This window comes from Vulpes lagopus, chromosome 20, assembly GCF_018345385.1.
Source record: "Vulpes lagopus strain Blue_001 chromosome 20, ASM1834538v1, whole genome shotgun sequence".
NCBI lineage: Eukaryota > Metazoa > Chordata > Mammalia > Carnivora > Canidae > Vulpes > Vulpes lagopus.
In genome coordinates, this window is record NC_054843.1 from 16,570,802 (window position 1) to 16,582,555 (window position 11,754).

Below are 11,754 nucleotides of genomic sequence, written 5' to 3' on the forward strand. Positions count from 1 at the left end.
TTCTTAGGTAATCTGTTCTCAAGAACTTGCAAAATGGTTCTCAAATTAGCATGCCACACATGATTTAAAATCCAAGAAAAATTTATTTGGACTCCAAGTAAAAATAGGAGATGTAAAAGAAATTGACTTTATGTGAATGTTTACCTGGGTGTCCATAAAAATGTTTGACACTTGGCACTTTGGTGTTCCTGATGGCTTTGAGTTCCTTAAAGTGGACACTTTACGCTTTGTAGTAAATATCCTACTTATGTAACAGTCATCTGCCAAGGGGACTCTGGGCTGCATGGCCAGTACCTAAGAATGTTATGTTAAGTTTAGAGTGGTATTAACCCAGTGGCTGCACATCCTTCTTCAGTGCATCACTGTTCTGTCCAAAAGAAGACTATTAAATCAATAAAACGTGGGCAACCCCAAGCAGTGAAAACATGAGTGAGCCATCCAATATAGCACTGACCTTAATTTAACACTTAAAAATGGTAAGTGAATTGTTTTAACCAAGAAAGAAAATTTTGATAAATGGAAAATTAACCTAATAATCTTCCCAGTTAGATTTTCCTTGTTTGATAAAGTTGCTGCAAATCCATAACCTTTTTTTTTTTGAAGATTTTTACCTCTGACTCTTCATTCAGAGAGAAAGAGAATATTTCAGTGCTTCAGCGAGGGGAACCTAAAACATATCCCTCTTCAGAGAGGTAAAAGACATTTCCTTTGAAAAGGATTTCCAGGGGCACCTGGTTCAGTGGCTCAATCAGGTAAGTAGTTAAGCCTCTGCCTTCTACTCAGGTCATGATCTCAGGGTCATGGGAGAGCTCAGTATCAGGCTCCCTGCTCAGTGGGGAGTTTACTTTTCCCTTTCCCTCTACCCACCGCCTTCCCCTCCCTACTTGTGCCCTGTCTCAAATAAATAAATAAAATCTTTGGGAATTAAAAAGGATCTCCAACATAGCATGGATTATTATGTTCCCAGGTTATTTGCATGTGAAAGAGATGACCTCACATTTCACAAATTAATATCCATATTATTTATAACAACCTTCCCTAAAAATTGTCTTTTATCATTAAACTGCCACTGGAAAATCAATATACTGGGCTTTGTTTATTTAAAGGTGTGACTGCATAAGTCCTCATGACCTGCAATCTCGAGCAATCTTTCCAAAGCCAGTTAATTTTTTTTTTGATACCAGAAATATATGCCATGATATGGTCAGAATTTTATTATTATGTTAAAATATTCTTATTCTGAAAGAGAAAACAATGGGACACATTTCAAAATCTCCAGTTGCTCTGAACTATGAGCCTTACTCTATGATTGCTCCACAAAGTTATTAATCTCCTTGAAGGCAGCAACTCTTTTTTTATCCCTTCACGTTGTACCTGGCTGGGAATTGGTCAATGGCTATACTTTAAAAGATTTGGAAGTTATCACATAATTAAAATTCCTGTAATAAACTTTTTTTTGGACTTTTCAGTTATGTTTTCAGTTCTATTCCAAAAATATTAAACTGGAAAAAAGTGCAGTGCTCTACTAAAATATGTCTCAAGGCTTGATTAGCAGCCTTTCCTTCCTGTTACTTGATACTAATTTTGTCATTGTGGCTCATTTCACCTGCATGTGTTTTGTCTTTCACAGCATAAATATGCTACTGCCCAACTTAATGCTTCTTCTCTACTGCCTTTGGAGAATTCTGAATATGATATATATTTAGACATGTTAGCTGCCACGATTACCCAAGAAACAAATAGATTAATAGATTTATACCCAAGAAACACATAACCAAGCTATAGTTCTTCAAATAAAAAATTAAAGTTCTAATATTAGAACTCATTTTCTTCATATAGTAAAATTTCAGAAAAAAAGAAAAATTTGAGTACATCATTATTCCAAATGTTTACTATTTTCCAAAGCTGCTTCTTAGAAGACATGCCAAAGATGTTTGGCATCAAAGTTTGATAAATGATGTTTGAGGGTTGGGTCAGTTTAGAAAAACTTCAGCAATACCAAACCATACCATGTTTGCTGAACCCAGGCAAGTCACTTAACCAATTTAGATATCCATTTTCTCTTTGGTAAAATAAGGGATGGGACTCTTGACCTGATTTTGAAATCTTTTACTAAAAAATAAATAAATAGATTCGCAGAGTTATCAGAGTAAGGCTATAGTCTTTTAAAAAAAATATTTATTTTGAGAGAGAGAGAAAGAGAGAGGGAGAAAGGGAGACAGCTAGAGAGGAGTGAGAGGAAGAAAGGAAGGGGGGAAGAGAGAAAGAGAGAGAATGAGAGAGAGAACCTCAAGCAGGCTCCCCTCTGAGCTGGGAGCCCAATGCAGGGCTGGCTCCCACAACCCATGAGATCACCACCTAAGCTAAAAACAAGAGTCAGATGCTCAATAGACTGAGCCACTAGGTGCCCCAGGCCATAATCTTAAAAATATTTTCTCTTTGGAAGTTATCTTAAATTAATTTCAATAGGAAATATAATACATAATATCACTACTTTTTTTTTTATAAATCTATAGTTTTATTAAGACAAAACTGACAAATGTGGTATGAAGTTTACATTTAAACAAAGTTTTCACAGAAACCTAACACATGCCTAAAAAATTTTTACAATGGAGTTCTAGAATGCAGGTCTAGACGATGTCAAGAACTGATGGATCTCATGATTCAAGACAGCATTTTGGGTATTAGTTCTTAGGATTAAAAAATTTTTTTGTTTTGTTTTGTGTTTTAAAGTGAACCACTGCCCCAGTATGAAAGTTTAATCTTCTCCTGAGACGAGGGCTTTTGAAGTCATTCAACTCTTGAAGTGATTCAATGAACTTGTGCTGTCAGTGATTGAACCCTGCCACCAATGATTTCAGGGTTCAAAGTTCAAATAACAGGCTCCAAGAGTTTTCCACCCTAAGAGCATGGGCCCTTGTCTTTCTCTACTCTCCCACCTTCTATACCACCCTCTTCTCCTCCCCAAATACCTCAGCCAGTGGCTTGGATGGATAAGCTGATGTTTAAAACTTCATAGTTGGAAAAGAAAGGGTCTTCTTACCAATTTCAAGAATTAGCACCTCTATGACAGAACAATCTGCCTATGTATACGCTCCAATAAGACTTTCCCTCTTCAACCAGTTTCCATACCCAAAATGGCAGCTTTGGTAACTTATTATTAACTGGTTTAGTCCTTTGTTGGGAATAGCATTAAGCTCAGGCAGGGAACACCTTGGCTTTAAGTTTCAGGCATTCACAGCTTTTAAACAGTCTCTCACAGTCCTCATTTAGGTTGCCGATGACATTTTTTGAAAAGATAAAAATATTCTGGACACAGAACCAAATCACCACAAGTTTGTTCTTTCCATTGTTTCACCATTTTCCCAATCAGGCCCCAAATTTCAACAAAAATGATCCTACCCATCTCTGTTCCTTCCCACCCCCAACCCTCCCACCCCCCAAATGATACACCAGTAATAGCCAAAAACTACACACATGCTACGCTGTAAAAATGCAGAGAGTTAACACTATTGGGAAGAAGGCTGTGGGTTGTGGAGATGCACTTTGAAGATCTACAGTATCTTTTGCTCTCCCACACACCCATTCTGCAAGTTCTGTCCTTCATGGAAGGCCCTTTGCCTTTCTCAGCAAAGTACAGAATGGGTGGCCTTGCAATACTTCTCTTCCTTCCCCTTCACTGGGATGGGTGTGCAAACTACACAGCATGGAAAGGCTTTAGAGCACTTGGGCTGCTGTAGGGCACAGAAACGATACTGGCTCTTCAAAGGACATCTTCTCAAGCCACCTCTACGGTGTCAAGACAAGTAGAACTCCTTCCCTCTCCACTTGAAACCCACAGTCAGATGTGACAGGGGCAGGTACTCAGGACAGTTAATTCTGGTCATCTTTTTTGTCATCATCCTCCGAGGGGTAAGAATGCCACGTCAGCCTTTCCTCATAGAAGGATATGACCACTTGTGGGCACTTGACATTGGCTTCCTTGGCAGGGACTAGGTCAGCCTCATCAGAATTTTTCCATTTCATCAGGAACATGAGTTCTCCACTGGAGTCTGTAGCTCCAATAATCCGCTCTGGTTCCAAACCCCGGGCAAAGCCTCGTGGCTTTTCTGACTCTTCTTTCTTCTTCTTTGGTTTGCTCTCTTCTCCCTTATCTTCAGAATCAGAGTCAGCTTTGCCTTTGCCTACCTCTGATTTATCTGTCTCATGTGCTGTTTTCTGTGACTGTAGAAACTCGGCAATGAGATCAGGGCAATCCAGGTTCTCTTCTGGCTCCCACGTGTTATCCTCATCTGAGAACCCCTTCCACTTTAGGAGGCACTCCACTTTGCCCTTTACCACTCGACGGTCAAGAACTTTTTCCACCACATATTCCTCTTCCTCCTCTTCTAGCACCTCCTCCACTTTCTTCTTGTTTTGTTTCTTCCCCATAGTGCCTGCCAGCTTTCTGGTCTAAAGGGTGATGCTGCTCAGAGCAGCGCCCAAGAGCCCGAGAGGAATTGGTGCCATGCTAATGGCCTGTGGCGTGGGGCCGGCCGGGGGAGTGGTACCCAGAAAAGCAACAAGCCGCTGGCCTCAGTGGACCCCCTCACTGAAGCGGCGTACCGCAGGCCCCAGCCAACGGCCCTCCCCTCACAATATCATTACTTTTGATATTAATCATAATAATGGACAATTATTCAACTATAAAATTTCATGTGTAGAGATTGAATAAAGCTTAACACATTCTTAAAAGTCTAATAAACAATCCTGCCTAGGTAAAGAAAGCCTCAACTATAACCATAGTTCATCCAGAAATCCTACAATTATGATATCTTCATCATAATAAAGGTCCAATATACTTTAACTTTCCCTACAATCCTTTTGAAGTGTTTAGAATCACCATACACCTACCCAAAGATCAATTTTACCAAAAAATCTATATTAGTGTCTTGGGCCAGTTTCATAAGAAGTAGTTTGTAAGATGAAGACTCTTATGCAAGAAAGTTATTAAGGAAGTGATACCAAGGGAAACTGGAAGAGAATAGAGGAAACAGTACAAGAGAACAAAAGAAGCCCCAGCCAGGGTATGTTTTCAGGTAAATATCTTATCTCCACCTGATTCTACAGCGGAGCTCTGGAGGATGAAGTATGCCTCAGGTTTGTCCTGATGCAAGAAAGTGGACTTTGGCTTCCTCAGAGTCTAGGCCGTGATTGCTTAAAAATCATCCCAGAGGGAATTAAATTCCAAGGCATCTCTAAGTCCCTCTGTCTGGGGTATATGGCTCCAGTAGCCCAAGAAGTATGAGGAAAGTCTGGAGCAAAAGCCATTAGGAGCAAAATATATGAAAGAGCCATGGGGCAAACATAAGAGGATTCAGAGAATAAGTGTAGAGCATCAGCCATGTTTGTTACAAATATTAACTAGCAATTACTATTAGATTTATTACTGTTATCAGACATGATAAATAACCAAAAACTGATTAAATTAAATAAAAATGTACGTTCCTCAAGTAAGTACAATTCAAGTATTGAAATGATAATGGGAAATTATTTGTATTGACATGGAAATATCTTCATGATATAGTATGTGTGAAAATGCAGGTTATAAAACAATATGCATAGTAAGTACAATCACATGAAATCTTAAGGGCTTGACAGGAGAAATAGAAAAAATATAATCAATAGTGGGATGACTTGTGCTTCTCATGATTTTATTATTTTATGTTGGGAATTTTGTAGATAAGATGTATTAGTATTGTAATATTTTTTATAATTTGATTTTGAAATCCATTGTGATTTATAAAGAGAGATGAACAAAATTTCCACAGGAGATTAAATCTTTAAAGGCAGACAACACAGAAGGAAGTCATCCAAGCATGGCAAATTCTAAGAAATTGTGACAAAAAATAGGTTTCCATTGCATTATTAGTAAATACATTGGCATTAAGCAGATACAATAAATGTCATCGGCTTGATCAATCAGTTAAAAGCCTACAGGCTGAATATGAATCCTTTCTCTATAGAAAAGGTATCTTTTCCTAGTGGGACTTCTGTTGAAGAATTTATGACACTGTTTTCAGTCTTAAAGAGGGATAAACATTTTTAGAAAATACCAGCTGATAGTTTAGAGAAGGGTCTGATTATAGACCCAGGCTACAAAATAAGTGAATACGCGGTGGAGAAAACTGTCACTCTGGAGGAACCAGGGTCATATCTAAGGGCATCAGACCTTTTGGCATGAATTAGACTTGGGCTAATACTGCCATGTTTTCTACTCTCATCAGGACAAACGATTCCAAATTTATTCAAGTTGAATTAATGTGATATGTTAGGCCTGCTTCCATTATGAGTAATAAAGAATTCAATGCAAATCACCTTTAAGAAGAAATAAAAACAAAAGGTAGAGTTTATCAGGATAACTGGAGGAAGGGGGGTAATGAAGGTTCAGTTTCAATCTTCTTTGTTGGCTCTACCCTGGGCACATTTTCTGTTTGCTCTGTGTTCAAGTACTTCTTTTTTACTTCTGGTGACAAGACACATGCGAAAGGATCCAGAAATATGCCCTATCTTTTTAGCAGAAAGGATAATTTCCTTCTGCAACAGTTCTCTAAAGTCTAACATTTGAGTTTCATTGCATTGTGTTGTGTAACATGTCATTCCCAGAACAATCATTGGTCTCAAAGGGGTGCAAAGTTCTGATGTCAGTGTTAGGGTCACATAATCTCAAATGAATGCTCTTTGGAATCTGCTGTGTCCAAACCCTGTGGACGAAGGACATGCAGGGCTGGTGAGTGCTGGAGGAAAATCAGAGCTCTGGATTCATAGGGAAAATGAAACCAGGTGAGCACTCATTTTACAAATATGCTTCCTCTCTCAGAGAAAACTGGAATAGCAACTGGAAGGATGCTAAACTTCCTAGTGAGGAACTTCAGAGTCAAGTTGATGAGGGAAAAAAAAAAAGGCAATAAATCATTGTTGACAATAGCTTCTGCTATTTATAAATTTTAGAAATTATATTAGCTATTTTGGGATTAGGTAGACAAATATATCTTTTATTTTTTATTTGTTTTCAGTTTCCTATAGTATGAGTCACCTAGGATGCTTTTATTAGTAAATGTAAAGCAAGTTTCTTTTATCAAACCTAACAATGTTTACTTCAAAGATCTGCACTTAATTTAGGAAGTACTATTTTTGAGCTCCTAGATACTAACTGTAAGGAATAGATGAAGCCTACTTAGCACAGGCCCATTTTTCTTTTCTTTTTTCTTTTTTTTAAATATTTTATTTATTTATTCATGAGAAACCAGAGAGAGAGGCAGAGACATAGGCAGAGGGAGAAGCAGGCTCCCTCCAGGGAGCCTGATGTGAGATGGATCCCGTGACTCTAGGATCATGCCCTGAGCAGAAGGCAGACTCTTAACCGCTGAGCCATCCAGGAGTCCCAAGACCATTTTTAAAGAAATTGGGATTTCTAACTGCTATTTTTATCAACACAATATTTAAAAATACATATATATACATATATACACCTTGCTCCCATAATTTTTTTTCATGATTATAATTGTACTCTTCAATCTTCATCACCTGGTTCACCCATCCCCCCATACATGTGTCCATCTGGTTAAGAGTCTGTTTCTTAATTTAGATTTTCTTTTTATTTCTGTCTTTCCTTTGATAATTTATTTTTAATCTTAAATTCCACCTTTGAATGATATTATAGGGTATTTGCCTTTCTCTGACTGAATTATTTCATTTAGCATTATACTCTCTAGCTCCATTTGTTGTCCCCAAGATTGCAAATCTGAGAAACCACCAAGGAGCCCAGGCGATGCAAACACACAAGGGTTTATTAGCTCAAGCTTGGGTCCAAGTATACTCCACATAGCAGTGCAGGGGCTAGGACCCCAAGGTTAAGAGATGTAGCAGTTTTATAGGGGCCAGTGGCCAATGAGATTGTAACACACACAAAAAGTTGCACAGTCATGTCGGTCCGCATGCAGGTGGCCAATTGAATTACAATTTACCCTATAGTGACTGTTTGAACTAGCCTATCACTCTGGTTAGAATTGGCACGCAGGTTTGGCGGGCAAAAGGCAGGGTTTACATTCTTTGGCGGCTAGGGGTTCTGCATTCCTATATGAGCAGGTTTCTTTTTTATTTTTATTTTTTTTTATCTATTTATGATAGCCAGAGAGAGAGAGAGGGAGAAGCAGGCTCCATGCACCAGGAGCCCGACGTGGGATTCGATCCTGGATCTCCAGGATCGCGCCCTGGGCCAAAGGCAGGCGCCGGGGATCCCTGGGTGGCGCAGCGGTTTAGCGCCTGCCTTTGGCCCAGGGCGCGATCCTGGAGACCGAGGATCGAATCCCACATCAGTCTCCCGGTGCATGGAGCCTGCTTCTCCCTCTGCCTGTGTCTCTGCCTCTCTCTCTCTCTCTCTGTGTGACTATCATAAATAAATTAAAAAAAAAATTAAAAAAAATAAATAAACTGTATCCTATGATACAGATCTTTAAAAAAAAAAAAAAAAAAAAAAGCAGTCGCCAAACCGCTGCGCCACCCAGGGATCCCTATGAGTGGGTTTCTGATAAGGGTGTGCTCAGCGGCTTGACTAGGGTGGGGCAGCGCCTTAAGCAATAAGCAGGTCATGTGGGGGTGATACATGAGATGGCAGGTGTAGCACAAAATGGAGTTAGTCCTGCTCTGTTTGTCCATGGGTAGGGGATTTTTGTTAAATTCCTTGGGTCTCACACCATTAATGTTTTTGCAAACCACAAAAGATCTCAAATAGCCAAAGCAATCCTGAAAGGCAAAAAAACAAAACTGGGTATTACAATTCCAGGCTTTAAGTTATGTTACAAAGCTGTAGAAATCAAAACAATATGGTACTGACACCAAAATTGACACATAGATCAATGGAATAGAATAAAAAGCCCAGAAATGACCCACAATAACTATATGGTCAATTAATCAACAAAGCAGGAAAGAATATCCAATGGGGAAAAAAAAATGTCTCTTCAACAAATGGTGTGGAAAACTGGACAGCTACATGCCAGAGAATGTAACTGGACACTTTCTTTACACCATACACACACACAAACACACACACACAAAAAAACCTCAAAATGGATTGAAAAATCTTAATGTGAGTCAGGAAACTATAAAAATCCAGAAGAGAACACAGGCTGTAATTTCTCGGGTATCAGCTGTAGCAAGATTTTTCTAGATCTGTATCCTGAGGCAAGTGAAATAAAAAATAAACTACTGGGACTACATCAAAATAAAGCGCTCCCCACAGTGAAGGAAACAACAACAACAACAAAAAAAAAGTACTGAAGGGGAGAAGATATTTGCAAATGACATATTTCATAAAGAGTTAATATTCAAAATATCTAAAGAACTAATACAACTCAATAGCCAAAAACAAATACTCCAATTAAAATATGGGCAGAAGATGTGAACAGACATTTCTCAGAAGAAGAAATACATTTGGCCAACAGACACATGCAGAGGTGCTCAATATCACTCAGTATCACTCAGTATCACTCATCATCAGGGAAATATAAATCAAAACTACAATGAGATTTCACCTTATTCCTGTTAAAATGGCTAAAGTCAACAACACAAGAAACCAGCATAATGTTTTTTAATTTTTTATTTCTTATACTTAGTTATACTAATACATTGTTAGAGACTTAATGTTTAGATTTTAAAATAAATTATTGTCATGTAATCTATACTAATTTAGCATATGTATTGATTAGAAATGTGAACTCCTTTCAATATCATGCTTATTGTCATAAGCCAAACAGGTCATGATTAATGATTCCTAACTTCTTCAGACCCAGGTAGGGTTCATAAAGTAGAGTCAGATGAGTTGCTATTTTACAGTATTGAATGCAGATGTATATAAAATTATATAACTACCCTTTGCCTTCATCCCTAATCAATTTCTTAGTGGGTTAACAGTCAATATCAAACTAAGGAAAGGGAATACAGTTTCTCACTGACTAAAGAAAGATAATTGATACCTAATAAGAATATAACATATTTTACTGTGTGCAGTGATAAAATGTGTATATATTTATACATTTAATTAATTGGTTTAAATAGACCATCCTATTAACCCAGACACAATTTCAATTACATGATCAACCAATCTATTTAGAGCTAGGTGTAGATCCAGTACTTGGGTTTGTTTGTTTGTTTAATACTTATTTATTTATTCATGAGAGACACACAGAGAGGGGTAGAGACATAGAGGAGAGACAGGCTCCCTACCAGGAGCCAGATGTGGGACATGATCCTGGAACTCTGGGATCATGACCTGAGCCAAAGGCAGATGCTCAAACGCTGAACCTACCCAGGCATCCCCAGTACTTGGGTTTGATAAGGAAGTTATATAATGTAATTCCAGTGTGTTCTTCCATGAAAATGGTGGGGTTTTTTAGGTGTTGAAAATTCAATGTAAGGTGAAATGTTTAATAAATCATAAATGAATAGAAATGTTATATCCAGAAATTCAGAGTGATAAAAATGGATGCTTAGGTGGTGGGGGTGGGGTGGCATTGAGTCATTTACCTGATTCTGTCCAACAGGGTAAGACTGCACAGTTAAAATGTGTAGGAAATGTATCAACTGAACAATGGTTAAAGAAACTGAGAAAACATAGCCTGAAATTTAACATTTATTTGACCATCTTTAAATAATCTCTACCGACCTACAGGAATAGGCAGGCATTACTTCTGGGAAGCTCAAGCCACAACTGAAAAGTACAGATGAGAAAAAAGAGAAAAGCAGATTATAATGTAAGAACTTTCTAATAATTATACCAATTCAACAATGGAACAGGCTGCTCTGGAAGTTGATGGGCTTTCCAAAACAGGAAGGAATGGACAAAGAAATGTGTATTTATTAAACAAGTATTGTGCTAGTCTCTAAAATCACAATAATGTGTATATTACCTCATCAAATTCCCACACACCCATGAAGTGGCTAATATTACCCTCATTTAGATGAGGAAAACAGACTCAGGGTAATGCTCCAGACCCCAAAGCTGGAGAGAAGTACAGCCAAGATGTAATCCTAAGTCTATTTGACTCCAAAAACTATAACAAGTAGGGATGGGATGAGCACCTGTTAAAAACATCATAAAGGAGATTATTTGCACAGTTGATGACAAGTAAACTAGATGATTATTTAAAGTCTTCCAGGGATGGGATGATTAGGTGATGGGTATTAATGAGGGCACAGCACTGGGTGTTATATGCAACTGATGGATCACTACCCCTGAAACTAATAATACATTTACATTAACAAAACTGAATTTAAATTAAAAAAAAAAGTCTTTTCAAAGTCTAAAATAGTATGACTTCATTAGGGGCAGATGTTTAACTATAGGCTAACCCACAAACTTTTCCAAAGGCTACCATTAACCAATCCCCAGGACTGGTTAATCATATCACTGGTGTTATATATAGAATATATACCAAACATATTACCAGTATATATCAAATATAGTACCACCTGTATTGTAGAATACCAGTAAGAAAGAAAGATACATCTATACAAATAGATACAGGGATAAATCTATAGATGTATAAGTATATACACCCAGGCCTACCCTGTCTAACATGGACAGGAGAGCTAAGATAGAGATTGGCATTTTTTGAAGGAAATTTTCCAAAACTGGAAAAGTCAGCTGGGCTTTACTTTCCTGGCATCATTGTTTATAGCTTTGACTTCTTCCTGTGTAATGACCCCTCTGCTGAA

General features: G+C 38.0%; 1 protein-coding gene across 1 annotated transcript; it reads right to left on the minus strand.

The window, feature by feature from the left end:
- Positions 1-3,863: 3,863 nt before the first annotated feature.
- On the minus strand, positions 3,864-4,477 carry LOC121479483 (chromobox protein homolog 1-like). The gene has a single exon (XM_041735115.1). The coding sequence runs from the start codon at positions 4,429-4,431 to the stop codon at positions 3,874-3,876; it is 558 nt and encodes a 185-aa protein (XP_041591049.1). The 5' UTR covers positions 4,432-4,477; the 3' UTR covers positions 3,864-3,873.
- Positions 4,478-11,754: the final 7,277 nt, after the last annotated feature.